The sequence below is a fragment of the Micromys minutus genome, assembly GCF_963924665.1.
Source record: "Micromys minutus genome assembly, chromosome: 2".
NCBI classification, from domain to species: domain Eukaryota; kingdom Metazoa; phylum Chordata; class Mammalia; order Rodentia; family Muridae; genus Micromys; species Micromys minutus.
In genome coordinates this window covers 3,163,301-3,183,178 of record NC_137971.1, presented here as the reverse complement: position 1 = coordinate 3,183,178, position 19,878 = coordinate 3,163,301, and the positions used below count along the sequence as shown (strand labels likewise).

At 41.4% G+C, this 19,878-nt stretch overlaps 1 protein-coding gene across 1 annotated transcript in view; it reads left to right on the top strand.

Moving 5' to 3' along the window:
* ATRNL1 (attractin like 1) overlaps window positions 1–19,878 on the top strand; it is a 494,725-nt gene that overhangs the window by 174,378 nt on the left and 300,469 nt on the right. Inside the window, exon 26 of the mRNA XM_080912593.1 lies at window positions 3,456–3,534. Within this exon, the coding sequence (XP_080768719.1) occupies window positions 3,456–3,534 (79 nt within the window). The remainder of the gene's footprint in view (window positions 1–3,455; window positions 3,535–19,878) is intronic.

The following is a 19,878-nucleotide window of genomic DNA, read 5'->3' as shown; positions in this document are numbered from 1 at the left end:
AACCAAAGAGAACCACCAACCAAAGAGAACCACCATCCAAAGAGAACCACCATCCAAAGAGTACACATGAAGGGACCCATGGCTCTAGCTGCATATGTAGCAGAGGATGTCTCAAGGGAGAAGAGGCCCTTGGTCCTGCCAAGGCTTGATGCACCAGTCTAGGGGAATGTTAGTGTGGGGGAGGCAGAAGGGGGTGTGGACGAGCACCCTCATAGAAGCAGGGGGAGGACGGATGGGATGGGGGTTTATGGAGGGGAAACTGGAAAAGAGAATAACATTTGAAATGTAAATAAAATAAATCCAATAGAAAGAGAAAAAAAGTGAATGACATAGGTTAAGAAAATGCTGGGATAAACATCCTCATCACTGAAAACAATAACAACAAACAAACAAACAAGTGGCCAAAATAGTATCGAAATCAAATCGCAAGGCACAGACTTTTGGCGTTACCCAGTAAAACGTGGTTTAACGATAAGGAAAAGCTAATTTAAAGAGATGGGCTATTCTATTACAGTGAGTTCTATGACCAAAATTTACTTCTCTTCCTGCAAGATGGAAGGGACAGGCGGCAGCATGCAGGACAGTGTCCCACAATGCGTCCCAGGGAACTCAGGAACTGTAGGTTCTGTCATTTCCTACGCTTCCAGATGGAGTCACCGAAGGTTAAATGTAGCTTTGACTCTTAGACACTGCTATCCTGACAGGAAGTGCTGGCCCATTGGATCAAGTTTCTAATGTCATATTCTTCTCTGAAGAGAGAGAGGTTGCAAAGGCTTCGTTCTCTGCGCCCTTCTCCACAGTAGGAGTGATCCTTTTCACTTGAGGAAGGAGTTTGGATCAGAAGGAATGTTAAATCTTCTAGGAGAGATCCAGCGTCTTTCCTATCCGCGTCATTCTGATCACACACCCGTTCACACAAATGAAATGACTGGTGTTCTAGCCGTGTTTGATATGTGTCTGTGTGTAAGCTGTCTCCTACTCCTGCAGTCGTCCGTAAGAACACACATGTCTAAAGTCAGGTCAGACTAAGCATGAAGGATGACTAGATTGCTTGGTTTGGGATTTCGCTGGAACAGAAATGTCAGAGAAAAAACTTTCATATTAATACTTGTGAAGGATAAGAAACAGTAACAGTCTCCACGCCATGATACCTCCTCTTTGAATAAATGCAGGGTACTGCACGGGGCACATAGAACTGGTGCGCTTAGGGGAATAAGTAGCCATTCACCGCACTTTTTATAGATGGCAGCTATATAGTGTGAATGCTGTGAATGAGTTCATTTTGAAATGGTAAGCTTATATGTTTTGTGCTAAAACAGTTTAAAGATATAATGATGTCACTGAAATTGAAATGGACCTTTAGATTCTGAAATGCCTGTTCTCACCACTTTTAAAGTGCCACTTCTCACCTCTGTTACAGTGCCAGTTCTCAGCACTGTTAGAGTACCAGTTCTCACCACTGTTACAGTGCCAGTTCTCACCTCTGTTAGAGTGCCAGTTCTCACCTCTGTTACAGTGCCTGTTTTTACCTATCTTACAGCGCCAGTTCTCACCTCTGTTAGAGTGTCAGTTCTCACCTCTGTTAGAGTGTCATTTGTCACCTCTGTTAGAGTGCCAGTTCTCACCTATTTTAGAGTTCCAGTTCTCACCACTGTTATAGTGCCAGTTCTCACCTCTATTAGAGTGCCAGTTCTCACCACTGTTAGAGTTCCAGTTCTCACCACTGTTAGAGTGCCAGTTCTCAACTCTGTTAGAGTGCCAGTTCTCAACTCTGTTAGAGTGCCAGTTCTCAACTCTGTTAGAGTGCCAGTTCTCACCTCTTTTAGAGTTCCAGTTCTCACCACTGTTATAGTGCCAATTCTCACCTCTGTTAGAGTGTCAGTTCTCATCTCTGTTAGAGTGCCAGTTCTCATCTCTTTTAGAGTTCCAGTTCTCACCACTGTTATAGTGCCAATTCTCACCTCTTTTAGAGTGTCAGTTCCGAACTCTGTTAGAGCGCCAGTTCTCACCACTGTTAGAGCACCAGTTCTCACCACTGTTACAGTGCCAGTTCTCACCTCTATAAGAGTGCCAGTTCTCACCACTGTTGTAACAACTCTAGTAACCTGAGGGCAACATGAAAAAGGCAGTTTCCATGGAAATAATCAGGAGGATCTAGACAGAGCTTTTTAACCTAGACAACTTTGGCAGTTTGTGCATATAAAATTGTGTGTGTGTGTGTGTGTGTGTGTGTGTGTGTGTGTGCTCGTGCGCGAGCGCATGCACACAAGAGGGTTGGGGAGAGAACTCGAGAGAGTGCGCATGGGCATTTGTGTCTTCTGTATTTTAAGTGTTAAGCCACATCACACAATCAAATGGTGATGCTACAGATTCCCCATGACACTTGAAATGTCTTCCTGAGGGACTCATGCAGAGGGACTGCGGAGCCAGAGGGTCACACTGGCCTTCTCATACATGAAGTTTCAGAGTGTAGCACACGATTCAGTTTTGCTAAGAAGAGAGTGAATGTTTGGTGGTCCCAGCGAGCATAGTTTCATAGTTTGAGTTTAACTGAAAGTGAAAACCTTTGACTTGTGAGTCAGCAGTTTCTCAGACTATGGCTTAAGTAGGTAAATTATATATTTGTCACTGAGATTACCAAGGATCTCTTTTCTAGGAAAGATTCTGAACTAAATAATCTCAAATCCTTTGAAATGATAAGATGCTGTGATTTTTGGCGGTACAAAAGAAAGATGTAGATTTGCAAAATTAATCTAATCCTCTCTGTGTGTCCCCGAAGCTCCCCCCCACCCCGCCTCTGTCTCTGTTCTGTGGTTAAGGTCTTTAACTATTTAGCAAAATGTCTTTCTTCCTAGCCCTGTGCCCAGACCCAGAATCTGTTTTTGCAAAAGAGAACTGCCTTCTTAAAGCTGATACTTTTAGTTTTTAAAAGTATCCACTTGCTCATCATCATTTACTGGGAGGGGTTGTCTGCAAGCCCCTGTCACATGTGGACACCCCAGGACAGCTCTGAAGGGTTGGTTCTCCTCCATCATGAGGGTTCCAGAGTCCCAACACTGGTCCTCAGGGCTGGCAGCGCACACCTAAGAGAGCGACCTGAAAGCCCTGTAAATGGAAGTTTAAGAGAAGTCTATAACTTAAAGAAGAACATTGTATGTAACCCACATTTAGCTTATTCAGTTGACAAGTTTGTGGACAGTGTCCTCTAAAATGGTGTGTATATATAGATATTAATCTTCATTGTCCTGCACAATTCTATTGTTATGCAAACCAGAAAAAGAAAAGCAAAAAGAAAATTAGTTCAAAAAGAAATCAGCGAGCCAATTATGAAGAAATTCTTTTAAAATACTTATCACGACAAATTCTTACTTCTCAGTATTTTAATATACTTCATATTGTTTTACTGCATATTTCCAGTGTATTATGAAAACAATTATTTGTATTTTGTTTTCTAGTTGTTTTTTATCTTTGCTGCTGGTGGCTGCTGTGGTCTGGAAGATCAAACAGACTTGCTGGGCTTCTCGTCGGAGAGAGGTAGGCAGTGTGATTACCTAATCTCTCTGTGAGGGTGGAGCGGACTCTGTTTACCCAGGACTCTGCTCCTTTCTGGCTCTGACTTGTCAAATCAAGCTCGGACATAAGTATTGAATAATATTTTGATTTTTAAAATTTTAGAGTTGAACACCACAATCATTTAAAGACACCATCTGTGCATGTGAGGTCAGTTACGGGTTTTGCTGATAGTGTTAGAATTCCTCATGAATACAGATGTTAATTCCCTTAACCAATAAGTAATATATTTAGTTTGACATTTAGTTGTGTGAGAGAACACTGCCGTACAGCAGTGTCTCTGTTGAAGCTAAGGCAGTTCCCAGGACACTCACACGTTTGCTTTGGGGAACATACCTATCACTATAAAACAGTTTCTATGGGGGAAGAGTCTTTGACATCTCTTGACCACCTCATTTCTCGGCTATGTCTAAAGGAACAGGTCACTTTACAATGTCAGAATCAGTCATGGCATTCCTTAGAGTTGGAATGTTGGTTCAAGAAAGTTTACTCTCTCATGAATATCACCTGACCATGTAAGCACATTAAAAGATACATTCTTGCCTTTTGACATATTGGTTAGTGGAAAAAAACAAGAAACACTCAACATATGAGCAAATTGCCAGGTTTATTGTTCTGTAGCTTGTATAGTAAAAACTCTTACTTTCTATTTACTGATCTACTGTGTGCATTAATATTATCATTCTAACATTAGCATTACTGGTAACTAACTTGCTGTGTATTTTTCAACATTTCTATGTGCTGGTTTAATTGTACCTATAAGAAAATATTTAAAGCCAATTGAAACAATCTAGAGCACTTGAGGCTATAAAATTAGTGAATATGACAAGAACGTGATGTTCTTCCCTCTCCAAGTTTCTGTGCTAATCTGTGAGTCAGCAGAGCGAGCGAGGACCGACTTGGAGTTTTATGATAAGGAGTAATCTTGGTAAAAGGAGCTTCATAAATACAGACCCAGGGCATCCTGTGTGGACTCGAACCATCTCTGGTCCTGGAACATGTTGCGGTATATCTCTGCATGATAGCAGGCAGGCAGTTCTTTCCTAACCATCAGGAAACTGATAAGGACCAGTAGGGGCCTCCGACCTGCATTCTGAAGATCAGTGGTTAGCGATCTGCTCTTGGAATGGAAGGAGCTCCGCTGTGCAGTGGCGGTGCCCTGTGTCTGGCCACGAGGAGCTGGCCTGCTGAATCTCCGCCTCACTCTATAGACAGCTGTGTGGTTGAATCTAAGTCCAGATTGTACCTATATATAAGCGCTTGACATATTAAGTAAACTCAGAAACAATACAATTATTTTACTCTTTGAAAATAGAACATATTTACTCTTTGGAAAAAAAACAGTATTTTTGTATCTCACATTCTCTTCTTAAATGATGAGCATATCTGGCTTAATATTCGCTTACCTCAGAGTTGTACTTTTATTTTGATCATGTTAAAATCTTCCGAAATAATTCAGTGGACGTGAAAAGGATTAGAGAAGAGCGGCGAGGAGCAACTGTTCCGGTATCAGATCACCACAGTCTGAAAGCACATTGCTATGGCCGTGGTCTTCTCTCAGTGTGAAGACTCTGTCTCTAAAGTACAAGGACGTACTCTTTTCTGTCACAAATTGGATTTGCCCACCTCTTCCCGAACAGACAGATCTACAGGGGTGATGCTGCCTGTCACATGCATGCTTCAAATATGTTTTTTTCTTCAATTCAGTGTTTCTAAACACCTTTCAATGACAGACATTAAGTGTGGGATCGATCCATACGTTAGTGTCCGTAGTAAACATGACATTGTCTTGGTTGACGGTCAGATACCAATTTAGATGACGATTTTTATTTCACTGGAGAATTCTTTCCAGGTCTGTTCTCCTAAGGCCCAGAGAGTCATAGGACACTGTTGGGCAGTTCCCGGGTTCTGTTTTCTGATCTCCAAATACTTGGAGCATCATTCCGTGCCCTCATGATGGTAACTGTTTGCAGACTATATGTGAGCAGAGGCGGACGCGGTTACTCAGCGTGACTAAGACTGCCCTGCTCCCAGATCGGGCGGCCCTTGTTCACACTTGTTCACACTTGTTCACACTTGTCTACACTGAGGTGTCTCTCAGGAACACTGAGCCACTAACTACTACTATGATTCGGGCTCACCTCGGATTGACAGATGTTAATTCATCTGCAATGATATTTTTTCTTAGAATTTTGTAATGTAGTGCCAGGGGAGTGTTAGTGACCCCCACAAAACAGGCAGGAGCCGACGTGATGTCACTCGCAGCAGGGTCTTTATTTTATTTGAGCTAGCTTGGGCCCCTCCAACGCAACAGGGTCACACAGGACAGTTCTGGAGGTGGGGATCCCCGAATGTCTATTGGAGCAAAGGCTTTATAGTAAGCAGCGAGCTGCAGTAAATGTGCAAGCATCGAATTGGAAAACAACTATGGCCTTTAACATAACCGGCTGCGCTGGGAGTCATAAACTTAATTTCTCTTCTTTGCATTGTTGGGCATTAGGCACGGGGTGGGCTTGCAGCCTAGGGGTGCAGGTTTGTTGGGGGAATACTCACCTGGAGATGCTGCTCTCGTTGGGGAATTTGGAGCTATGCTTCAGTTTTGTCGGGGTGGGGGACAACTTGGAAACTAATGCTAGGTACCAGTCTGTTAGTTTACCTGAGTTCACACTTAGGTCAGGTTCTCCATAACGGAGTCTGAACTTAAAAGATTTGGCCCCTCAGTAACTATTTTTATAAAAGTTGTGTTTTTCCAATGATAAGGATTGTTTAAAATGAAAGTAACTCAAATCAGATATTGGGTTTAACCACAGAGCATCTTACTCTCTGACACCTTAGTTTCTCTTGAACTTGAGCACACTTTTTGTAATATAATTTCAGTATAAGTCACCGATGATTATTGTTCCTTTTGAATAAGACACCGTAGAATTCAAGGACTCTTAAAAGTCTATAAAGACTTCAATTTGGATATTACCTCTTCAGATTGGTTCCTATGGTAACTTACCCCTCACATAGTAGGAGAACGTTCTTTTGGCCCATGTGGAGGAATGAAATGACAATGGATGTTGGTTCACTGGAGGGCTGAGTGCACCATCATTGTTCATTTTACTCGGGTAAAGGAGAACATGCCGCCAACGGTGTATTCCAGTGTTTCTAGACAGCACATTGAAATATTTGTTTATAACAGATGCATGCTAAATGACTGACAGGTTGCTGGTTTAGATGTCTCCATATCAATATTGCAATTTAGTACTGAGGGTTTTTCTTCATGTGTGTGGGTGTTTAGCCTGTATGTATGTCTCCGTACCACACGACTGCCTGCTGTTCACGGTCCACAGGAGGAATGGGAGGTACATATGGCTGCAAGCTGACCTGTGGTCCTTGGAATAGAATCCGGGTCTAAGGAGAAAGCAAGCTTTCTCCATCCAGCCCTTAGTTTGAAAATTTTATACTTATCATTATACCTAGACATATCAAGGTTTTTAATTTTTTATTATCATATACTCGAATAGCAAAAGAAACTTAATAAATGAGTGGTTAATAGTTAGAAGAACTGAACTGTCTTCCATTTGGAGACTCCTTTTTGCATGCCTTCAGTAATTTAGTTGGAGTTTATTGTATTGAAAGTCTCACAGCAAAGCCTACACAAAGCCTACACATTAACAAGGGTGCCTTATCTTCTTCAGCTCCACTCTCTCCGTGTGCCTGTAAATGCTGAGTTTATCCTTATCTTCTTCAGCTCCGCTCTCTCCATGTGCCTGTAAATACTGAGTTTATTTCTTGTGAAAGCATTATTTTCTTTATACATTTAGTTAAATTCTCAGTTCTATAAATTTACAAAAATTGTTAATATAGAATTTACTCACATTACTCAATAAGATATTTTCATTTTTTTTGTGTTCCTCTCATAACATTAGACACCTGGCATAAGGAACTGTCACCTGTGCAAGGCGATGTCCTGTGAGCTTAACTGTACATTTCAGAGTTTTACAGCATGAAACCTAGGTTTGGATTCACTGGATTTAGCCTGAATTTTCACTTGAAAAGAATCAACTAAAATGTGTACATAGGTCCTGGGAGTTTGGAGTTTTTTTTTTTTTTTTTTTGGTTTTATTTTGTGTGTGTGTGTGTGTGTGTGTGTGTGTGCTCGCACGCGCGCACGTGTGTATTGACTGGTTGATAAATAACAAAAGAAAAGACATGGGCTATATATTTAAAACAGGTTCTCTCTTTAAAACGCGTTCAGATCATTATACATGAACACACAGTATTTAGGGAACTCCTGGGTTATCATGTTAACGATGGGAGTGAGGCATGATCTATGAAATTTTTGTTTTTGGAGATGAAGTTATTAGTTGAAATACATGTGAATAGTTTGATAATTGTATGTATAATTTATATGGAAATATTTGTGATGGTCTTTAATAAAATATAAAATATAGGAAACATTTTTCTGACATTACAGTTTTTAAATATGTTGGACATTATCATCATATTTAAGCCCAATTATTTAGGTAGATTGAGAAATGTTGAGGAATAGTGACTTTCTCTAAGTAAATATCATGGGATTAACCATAATACTTGCATTGTATATATTCAGAAAGGTATCTGCACACAAATGTATTGGCTGTGCATGCATAAGCCCTATCCTTCCCCAATCTTTATGCTTTATCTAAAACATGAAAGTCTTAATTGTAATTGAGAGTTTCAAACATGAGTTCACTGTATTTAAAACCTTTCCACCCCTCCCTGTTCTCTGCAGCTCTTTCTATGTTGTTTGCATGCACACACACATGCAGAGACATACACATGCATGGACACACAAATGCATTCACACATGTGCATGCACACACACATGCATGCACACAGACATGCATGGACATACACATGCATGAACAGATATCATGCATGCACACCTACAACCCACTGAGTCCTGTCTATGTTCCTGTCTGTAGATGTACTTAGACTGTGAAATCTATAATGGGCCTTTCCTACAGGAAACTTCCCTCTCCAGCACCCATTAACTGCCCTGAGCCCTTTTTTGAGGGGCATGACCTTGGAGGATTTTCACTCACCCATTTTGGCATGTCTCCTAAAGTATCCTTATGCATGCAGCCTTATTGTTGAAGTTCACAGGTACAGTGCACTGTGGTGTCTGGAAGAAACTACCTCACAAGTCATCCCTGTCCTCTGGCTCTTCCTCAGTGTTTCTGAGTCTTAGGTGATTGGCTGACTCTGGGCTGAGCACCCAATGGTTTCGTTTTCGAAGTTTGAGCATTTCGGGTTCTGTAACAACCTCTGTGTCTTTGGCGAGGAGTTTGTATTACACTTTCCCGAGGATTTGATAGCATTCAGATTACAGTTGGAGGCTGTGTTAATCTAGGAACATGGCAGCAGCTGATTCTCTTCAGAGTTCGTGACCTCTCCTGCTACAGGCTCTTGGCTAGCTGACAGTATCAGACATGAATTTCCTCCTGTTGGAAGGGCTCCGTGCCCAACTTTCTTGGGGTTATCTTGGCAAGTTGGTCACTGTTGTGGTTTCCTGAGCTTTGTTTGCTCAGTGTTCAGCCTGACACCCAGAGAAGAGACTCCCTCCAACGTCCTGGCTTTGAGTGAGAGGAACCAGCCCTAGTGTGAGGTCTTGGTTTACTTTTACAGTGAGAGAGTGCTGTGCGTGGGTGGTAACACTACACGTGAGTTATGATGTTTCCCTGCTGGTTTACAGACAAATTCTGTAATCTAATGACTCTATTTCACATAATATACTCTACAGATGTACCTGGTGCTTCAAAGTGAACTCACTCAAAGATCTTCACAGAGGGCCTTTTTATGTGGAAAGGATTTATATTATTTAAAAAGATTCTTGAAACAAATTCCTCCTTCTTACTATGAGATGCGTAGCTGAGAACAAAATGGAATACAGATGTGTTAATCACACTGTTCTAGTGTGTTGCTTATGAAACACAGAAGCAAATCAGTGGGAGAGGTGTCTGGGACACACTGCGTGCTCTTTCTGGTGCGTATGGGGCTGACTACATGAGTGGAAGAGGGCACCTCTAAAAGTACCTCAGTACAGGGTGGGTGCTGCAGACGGCTGACTATGATTTGCTGATTATTTCATAGACAAATACTTACATTACAGCCAAGACAGAAGAGTCTAAAACTTAGGACTAAGGTGTTTTGCCAAATCAGTATTTATTCTGCCCAAAGAGATATACGGTTTCCTTCTTACTTATGGATTCTAGTCAGGATTGCTAGTACCTAGTAACTAGAGAAGCTATAACTCAAAATTAAGTCTGTCAGATTCCAGAGTCCAAGCTCAATCAACTATATACAGAATTCCAAACCTAACCTAAATGAGAGCAGGTTTGATTCTGTAATTGACCATTTATTATGGACCTCGAACATCTGTTTGTCATAGTGGGAATATGCTGTGGGTTGTGTAAAATGAAGACACGATCAATCCTTATTTGGCTGAGCTCTTAGGAAGAAAGAGGTTGCTCAGGTACAGCACGGTGCTCGCTTTCCACCAAGAACCATAGTAATCCACACTAATGTGGACCTTTATTCTGTATTTATGGAAAGGCCTGACCATAGGATTATGTAGGGACCGACTTCTTCATATAAAATTCATGTTTACACAAAGAAAAGAAATTAAACTACTCAATGTGCTTCTGAAAAACTTTCAACTTAAAAATCTAGGTCTTCACGAGTGAGCCGAAAGGGTTTTATTACACATATGTCACTGACCAGGCTAATTCTGTTCACGTTCATGGGTTCAGTGACATAGCAGAGCTACCATCTTACCAGTGTTGGGCTCTATGACATCATCAACTGTAGAACATCTGGCTTGAGAGATGCTAAAATTAGTTTAAAAATGTCGGTGATGGGCAGGGCCAACTTTTCAAAGACTGTGCTGTGGCTAAGCAATGCCAAGTAATTACCTGGTGCATCCTTTTAAGAGCTTCCGACTTGAGTAAGAATCTGCTCTCACTGTTGTCTGTGTGCTGTAAGAACAACAGGCATTCAGCTACACATTAGGATCACAAGCAGAAACTCCTGCAAGTGTTGGGCTGTGATCTTTCTCCTCATCTCTTCCCAACAGTGGTTTTCTTTAAAGATTTAAAACTACCTCTTGTTATCCTGTGTGTGCACGCACACACATGTGTACTCTGACATGCTTGTGTGCCATGACCCACGTGTGGAAGTCAGAAACCTTCGTGGGTTTTTCCCTTTTCTCCCACTGTTTTCTGGATTCCAGGTGCTAATAATGCTCAGGTTGTTGGGATTGAGGAAAACACACCGTGCCAGTTGTTTTCTGTGAGATTGGTACAGGCATTCATTTTGGCAGAGGTAGCCTCAGTTGCCAAAAATGAGCCCACCAGAGTAATCAGTAGGCATGCCTATAGTGAGGTTTCATTTTTAATGATTGACGTGGGTGGTGCCATCCCTGGATGGTTGTTCTGGGTTCTGTAAGAGAGCAGGCTGAGCAAGCATGAGGGGCACGGAAAGCAGCTCTGCTCCATGGCCTGTCCTTCAGCTCCTGCAGGCCTCCGAGTTTCTATACTAACTTCCCCCAGATAATGCACCACAGATTATGTTATGACACAAACCATTTCCCCCAAGTCACCTCTTTTTCACAGCAACAGAAACCCCAAGACACTCACACATTAGAGGACCGATTGCCACTGGTTCCCAAGCAGGGCTTTTAATATCCTCAACAAACTTTTAGACAACATAGTGTATATGTACACAGGACACATTAGTTGTTGTATAAGGTGTGTATGATGTTTGTTGTTTTATATGGTATTGCAGACATATACATACATATATATGTCTAAGTTTGTATTCCACTGTATTATTACATAGGCATAGAATAGGGAATTCTGGAAGGAGATGAGCTTGTTAGGTTTATTTATTTATGTTTTTAAAATATTGTTGCAGTTATGATCATACTCCTTCCTCTCCTTCTCCCGCCATACCACTCTGTATACTCCTCCTTGTTCTCTTTTGAACTCATGGCTTCTTTATATCATTATTGAACACACACACACACACACACACACACACACATACACACACACACACACACACACACACACACACACACACATTCCTAAGCTGAATTCATATAGTATTCTATATCCATGAATTATAGAATTTTATGAAAGAAGTTTGAGTTTTGACATTGGAGTTGACACAATTGGTGTTTGTATACATTTGAAATTCCTCCTGTGTTGTGCATTGACTTTATCCATCTCATGTCAGTTGCTGCTCAAATATTTTGGCAGCATTCTTAATGCCAGGAAGAAGACAAATGCTGTGAGAGCCCTGCATACCGCCATTACACTTGTAGAATTGCTTTGTCTCCTGTATTATATTCGGGCATTAATGTGCATGCTTTGTTTTGCATTTCCCTGATGATTAAGGATGTTGAACATTTCTTTAGATACTTCTTGGCCACTGGATATTCCTGTTGAGAATTCCTTGTTTAGCTCTGTCCCCCATATTTAGCAGGGTTATTTGGTTCTCTGAGTTCTTTGTATATGTTGGATATTAGCCCTCTATCGGATGTAGGTTTGGTAAAGATCTTTCCCCAATCATTAGGTTGCTGTTTTGTCCTGTTAACAGTGTCCTTTGCCTCACAGAAGCGTTTTAATTTTATGAGGTCCCTTTTGTCGATTGTTGTTCTTACAACTTGGGCCATATGTGTTCTGTTTAGGAAATATTCCCCTGTGCCTATGTGGTCGAGGCTCTTTCCCACTTTCTGCTCTATTAGTTTCAGTGTATCTGACTTTATGTTGACGCTCTCGATGCATTTAGAATTGAGCTTCGTGCAAGGATAGGAATGGACCAATTTTCTTTCTTCTACATGCCAACCAGCACAATATGTTGAAAATGCTGCCTTTTTTTCCTGGATGGTTTTGGCTTCTTTCTCAAAGATCATGTCAAAACATTCCTAAGAATCCACTTCACACCAATTAGAATGGCTAAAATCAAATATTCAGGTGACAGCAGATGTTGGCAAGGATGTGGAGAAAGAGGAACACTCCTCCATTGCTGATGGAAATTCAAGCTGGTAAAACCACTTTGGAAAACAATCTGGAGTTTCCTCAGAAAAATGGAAATAGTTCTACCTGAAGACCCAGCTATACCACTCCTGGGCATACACCCAAAAGTTGCTCCAACATATAACATATATATGTTCCACTATGTTTAATAGCAGCCTTATTTATAATAGCCAGAAGCTGGAATGAACCCAGATGTCCTTCAACAGGGGAATGGATACAGAAAATGTACATTTACACAACGGAGTACTACTCAGCTACTAGAAACAGTGACTTCATGAAATTTTTATGCAAATGAATGGAACTAGAAAATATTATCCTGAGTGAGGTAACCCAGTCACAAAAGAACACACATGGTATGTACTCACTGATAAGTGGATATTAGCTCTGAAACTCAGAATACTAATGATACAACTCACAGAATATATGAAGCTCAAAAAGAAGGAAGGCCAAAATGTGGATGCTTTAGTTCTCCATAGAAGGGGAAATAAAATAATCACAGGAAATAGAGGGAGGGATGGGCCTGGGAGGGAGAGAGGAAGGGGAGGGGAAAAGGGGAGGCAGGATCAGGTATTGGAAGGGACAGGAGAGATTCTAGACTGTCAGGAATGGATAGAAATATGTAGCAGTGGGGGATAGGGAACTGGTGGTAGACACTAGAACGTCGTAGACACCAGGGAAGCAAGAGGTTCCCAGGACCCAGCAGGGTTGACATTAACCAAGTACCGAATAAAGAGGAGTTAGAAGCTGTAGAGACCACCTCTGGTAGATAGGCACAGACTCCAGTTGCAGGATGGGGCCACCCACACATCTCAAAAATTTTAACCAGAATAGTTCCTGTCTAAAGGAAATGCAGGGATGAAGAATAGAGCAGAGACTGAGACTGCCCCACCCGGGGATCCATCCCATGTGCAGACACCAAACACAGACACTATTGCTGATGCCAAGATGTGCTTCTGACAGGAGCCTGGTATGGCTGCCCCTTGAGAGACTCGGCCAGCACCTGACTCAAACAGATGAAGATAGTCACAGCCAACCATTAGACTGAGCCTGGGAACTGTGAAGGAAGAACTAGGGGAAGGACTGAAGGAGGTGAAGGGATTGCAACCCTATAGAAAGAAGGACAATATTAACTAACGGGACAACCAGAGCTCCTTGGAACTAAACTACCAACCAGAGTACACATGGAGGGCCCCATGTTTCTAGCTGCATGTGTAGCAGAGGATGCCTTATCTGGCACCAATGGAAGGGTAGGCCCAGTCCTGTGAAGGCTTGATGTCCCAGTGTAGGGGGAAGCTAGGGAAGTAAGGAGGGAGAGGGTGAGCAGGTGGAGCACCCTCATAGAGGCAAAGAGGGGGTATGGCATAGGGGTGTGTGGAGGGCAATCTGGGAAGGGGCATATCATTTGAAATGTAAAGGAATAAAATGATAAGTAAGAAAGTACATGCAAGTTTGACATGTGCAGAGTTTGGGATACTTTGTTTCATAAGCTAAAATTGTCTATTTATGAATGTCTAGAGTCTATCTATCTGGTTCTAACTCAAGGGGAATTGTTTCTAGTGTGCCGTAGGGATAATGTCTTGTGCACCGTGTAAAAGCATAAGCTGTCAGTCAGTAGCTGATGGACAACAAGTGGAGGCAGGATTAGAAGGTGGGGCAGTCTACAGAGAGAGGAACTCTGGGAGACATTCAGGCCTGGGCGATCTGCCACCTGGACCTGGAGGAAGTCAGGGTTAGGATACTGAGGAGAGGTAACGAGCCCTGAGTCCGACAGATGGGTTGATTGTGTTATGAGATCATTGGGAAACATGCCTGGCTTAGGTGCCCATTCATAAATAAATAAACTTCCATGTAATTATTCAGGAACTAGGAAGGACATAAAAAGTCCAGACCATTACAGGATGATAATTTTATCTGGACTGATTATGAATTGTACAGGTCTGAATTAATTACATAGCAGGAGAAAATTATCTTAATATCTAATTTTATATTTAATTTGGAATAAATGTGCTATCCACCATTATCAAATTCTATAGTGTTGCTTTCACAGTGACTAGGTTTGTAACAGAGAGACAGTCAGTAGCAGGAATGATCCTGCTGATGTGCACCAACCTGGCCACCTCAAATGCGTCCCAAGCCTAGGATCAGAAAGAACACCTCTGGTTGACTTTGTGTCTTCCGCAGAGGAGACCAGACATCTCTTGTCTGAGGCGTTACAGCACAAGCTCACAGCCTTTATCTAAAAGTGCCTTTTATTGTGCTGAGCGCAATCCTCCTTTCTTTTCAGCTTCTCCAAGGCTCCTGTAATTATAATTTGATTTAATTTCTTGTCATTTAATGCTATGAATTGTTCTTTAACTGTATTTGTGCAACACATTCTTTAGGGTGTATTGAATGAAGAATCTATTAGCCTCACTTATGATTTGAGTTTTGAAAACGAAACTATTACATATTATTTATTTTAAGTCTGAAGCCCACTATTATATTCTGAATCCACTTTTGCACATGGGCTGCAAACCAAGCAAACCAAGCTCTTTCTACTCCACAGTGAGCCAGGTTGATTTTGATGGGCGCTCTCTTCTTACCTCAAATCGCTAAGGATGGTAGTTATCTGTCTCCCTAGGCTAGCTCCTTTTGTAGACATTGCTTTCCATTCTTTGGCAAATTGGTATCTTGAAGTTTTATTCCAGTAAGGGGAGTAATGTTTAGAAGTAATTTTTCCTTTTATCAGAAGCAAACACAGGCAGTTTGCCTTCAGAATGGACCATCGCTCCAATGATGGACCGTCTGTTATTACTTGGAGAGTCATTATTTGGCTAGCAGATGAGCTAACATAAATTTAGCATTTTGTATCTCTTTCTTGTTTTCATATAAATTTTAACAGGTAATATATCTTTTAGCTACAGAATTGAAAATTAGGCTCTGTCCAGCCCCTTCTTCCTCAAAGCAGCTGGCTTTGTCCTCCTAGGTGTATTCTTCTAACCTTCTTATGTGCATGCAGAGGCCACCAGTGTCTCCTTTACAGATTTTATCTCTTAATCTTTAAAAATCTAATAAATCACTGTAATTTAAAATTACATATCATCAATAACATTTACATGAGTTGATGAGAGTAAACTTTTGTCCTTTTATGATCATTATTTCTATTATTTATTGCTGTAGTAAAGTGTAGTGTACACACACACAGACACAGACACACAGACACACACACACACACACACACACACACTACCTATCTTATTGTTTCAAATCATAGTATAATTACATCATTTCTCTATTCTCGTTCTTCCCTCAAGCCTTTCTAAGTACCCCTCCTTGCTCTCTTTCACATTCGTATTTTCCATTAATTGTTGCATGCATATATATTCCTGAAGACGTAAGTGTGCTCTGCTCAGTGTGCGTGATGATGCTGGCATGCGTGCTGGTTTGGTTAGCCCCAGGGGAGGCCGATCTCTGCTCACTGCTCTGTTCCTGTGTCTGTGCTCCCCTCTCTTAAGAACTCCCAAGATTCTAAGAAGTAGTTGTAAACTCACACTTATTTTGGAGTAGCTCTTCAAAACTTTATGACCCTTCCTAAAGTTTATAACAGCAATACAGAAAAATCAGCACTTCAGTAAGACATTTGGGATACAAGCGCCAAGCTAAAATCACAGAGCGTTAAGTGAACATACTGTTAAACCGTTTCATGTAAACGTTACATATGTGTGTTTTCACACTTCATATGTTGGCATAGACAGGTTATATAGTGTGAAGGTCCCTGTGTTACGTATTTAGAAATTGTTATGTTTGTTGTTGGTGAAGAACGGTGCTAATGTCTGTCTCTCAGGCGGTGCGCCCACTCTAGATGTTTAGAAGTGGAATCTACTACTTTGCTCTAAAACTCGTTTTTATGACTTTGCACCGCTGACTCTTCAGCTACGAATAGCTCAAATGACTAGAATATCAAAATTAAGCTTGCAGTGGTCAGGATTTGCAAATTATGTGCACCCGACACCCTGTGCAGTCACTATACCATCTGGAAACCTTTGACCCTCTTTGTGAGTAATTCCTGTTCTCTATCAACGTTTGCTTTTCGTATGAATGGTGGTTCTCCCTCAAAAATGCCAACGTGGTGTTTTAGCATAGCATTAATGTTCACAAACATGGAGGTCTTCCTTTTTTAATTTCCTTAGTTAAAAATCATAACATCTTGTCTTTAACTTCTTCCTTAAGTGGAATGCAGTGTCGTCTTCAGGTGAAACTCTCTGACCTTTAGAACTCTATAAGGCAGAGGAGTGTTTAATCACAGAAGATGTCTGCCATTCCCAGCCAGAGATTTCTATTACATCCTCCGTTCGGAATGTTTGTCCCAGGAATGCGGACAATGTATCTTTATGTTCAGAATCCTGTTTGCCTGGCTGGCCCATGAACAAGGAGCAAGCAGTAAATCGGTTTTGCTCCCTTTAGATAATTAGTAATTTACATATAACCTTTGGCTATTCCTCGATTTTCAAATACTCATACAAGTTGAATAAAATTGTTTCCCATGCAGAAACTACTTTGAAATGCAAAATATAATTAAATTCTCTATTATTTTAGGACAGTAGTATTGCTTAGAGATGCTGTTGAGACTGTTGTGAATATTTATGGCATACGAATGGAGCGCAGAGGAAGCTGAATTATAGCCTCCATGGGTTTCTTTAAGTTCCTTTCCAATCGGTTGAGACAGATAAAGGAGCCTGAGTACTTAGAGCACTCCAGTTCTTCCATAAACATACTTACAGTAACTAGTGTTTGTGCAGTGCACTGACTTGCACGTTGTGCTAAGGGGATTTGAAGCCTAGTATTTCGAGTTGTTTGGCTGCAGTGAGAATGTCTAAGGAATCAGCAGAGAAACAGGGAACTGGTCCCAAATTCTGGACACTAGCACATTAATAACTATGTAACATCACAGTTAATCATGAAGTATATCCCATTTCCTGGAGACTGAAAACCTGATCTCCAGTTGTTCACACTAAGACCAGTGCCATCTCGGATCCCCCCAGACACAGAGCAGGGCTGTGGTGCTGTGAAGCTGAGGGTTTCACAGTGAGTTAGTGACCACTGAGCTTGGAGCCCACATTAATGTCAGGATGTGTGGTATTTATTATCTGTAGCGTGAGCATGTTGTACTCTTACATAATAGTATCAGTGTACTATTTATTGTTTTAAGAATGATTGTGTATCAATTAATTTAAGGTATGCAGTAGTAATTTTTCCCAGATGAAAACATATAATTTTTTTTGTCTTAAAAACTAAAACTTGTCTAGTCAAATGTATCTTCTATTCAATGTTGTGGAAAGTATTCTGTCAAGAATGTTTTATATTAATTAAATGTATTTATCTGATAAATCATCAGTGACACCATGCATTGTTGCAGCTTAAACAATTGAGAATTATTAGGATTAATCTCACTTTCACTCTTTCTGTTGATATTTTCTATTTTTAATCCAAAATTTTAATCTCACCCTGATTGAAGTTGTATATTAATGTGATCTCTTAGTTGAAAGCAGAAGCATATTTCCCTTATTTTAATAAAACAGTTTAGCACGTAGGCTTTACAATTAGAAAATAACCTGCTTATTAATGGATAAGGAAGAAATATTTTAATAACAGTTCTCTAGTTTTCAAATCATATAAATTTCCCAGATAATGCTGTCAAGGAGATTAGCACATAGTGAATTACAGCCCTACTGTCCGTGGTCCCTTTCTGTCTAACCTCTATAAACCCTGTACAGTCTCCGCCTTGGGAAGCCATGCCACCCCCTTATCTCGCTGTTACACTATTTAATATGCCTCATTATTGTGCGTACAATTGCCTTTTATTTTCCTTAAGATAAATGTTTGTGGATTTCAGATGAAGGTGACTTTGTTCCGAAAGCTGGCAGTTAACGATAACAGTGAATAACTTTTTATGCGTGTGGCTCCATAGAAAGCCGTGGGCAGGGGTTATTGTTACACATGGTAAGGAGCCACACGCTTCGTGCTGGCTGTTAAATCTCCAAGATGTGTGTTACTTCAGCTCCAGGAAAAGGAGACTGCGAGTCTTTCACCAGTATTGAAGTTCACAGGAAACAGAGTTTGCTCTAATTGGCCTCAACGTTTAATAATATCAGAAATTCAACATTGAACGTGAAGTTCAAAAGCTGAGGTCAGGAATGCTAAGTCCTAAGGCGTACCCACTGGAGGTCGGACGTGCTTGTTTAAGTGTGCACTAGCTTTCAGTATGGCTGAGGATTTAAGCTGCACATCAGTCTGCCCACACCATATGCAGGGCCTACTTGTGGCAAAGGGGACACATTGCTCTCTGAAGCACTGATGTCACTTCATGTGTTCGGCAGAGTTCAGATTATTGGGAAAATCTCCCCAGGTCTCCAGTGCCTGAACTGAACTCATCGCCAGCGCAGGTTAATGCGACTGAGAGAAGAGTGCTGATTGCTGGCTGCAGGAGCTGGGACACGGTTGATATGGGGACATCAGATTGTACTTTTATTGAATCCGCTTCTGAAAGCAATACATTCACATCATTCAAATTAAAGTAAAGTATGGACTGGAAACATTGGGCTCAGCACCTCCTTGAGCCCGTCTCCCAGGGTCCTGCCAGCGGATACTCGTCTCTTACCTGTTTCCCTTAGGCGTGTTCCAGTGTGTGCAGATATGTGATCCCACACCCACTCTTTCTTGCACAGATACTCTAGCTTATTAATTCACCACACCTGAGACATCACATGGTACATGGCGGTACATTTCCTGTGCTCTCCTCACAAGAGCGGAAACACTGGAGATTAAACATTAGAATGGCAGTGATGGTCAGAGATTACAAACTGCTGCAAACTCCTGTTGGGGGTGAGTCAGTGCGTGGTGCCCTCTCCCTCGCACGCTGTTCCTGTTTCTCACACTACAGGGTGGGTCTCTGGCCCGCAGAGTTTATTCGTTCCTATTTCTGTGGACACATCCTCTCTCAGGAAACTGTGTCCTGATTTTACATATACCCTAATTTGCTTAATCCCCACCTTCAGCCCCTAATCTTCAGCCCCTCACCGGTTCTAGTTTGTCTGTTGAAGCCTCATCCTGTTGGCAGGTGCCCGTGGTGCTGTAGGACTTAGGGGTCAGCTGGAGAGGCTGCTGACCACAGGGCTGCTTGCAGATCATTTCCTGTCAATTGCACCAGAGCACGAGGAACTGCATTCCTGTGATTTGTTAAAGGAGAAAGGAGTTTAAATTG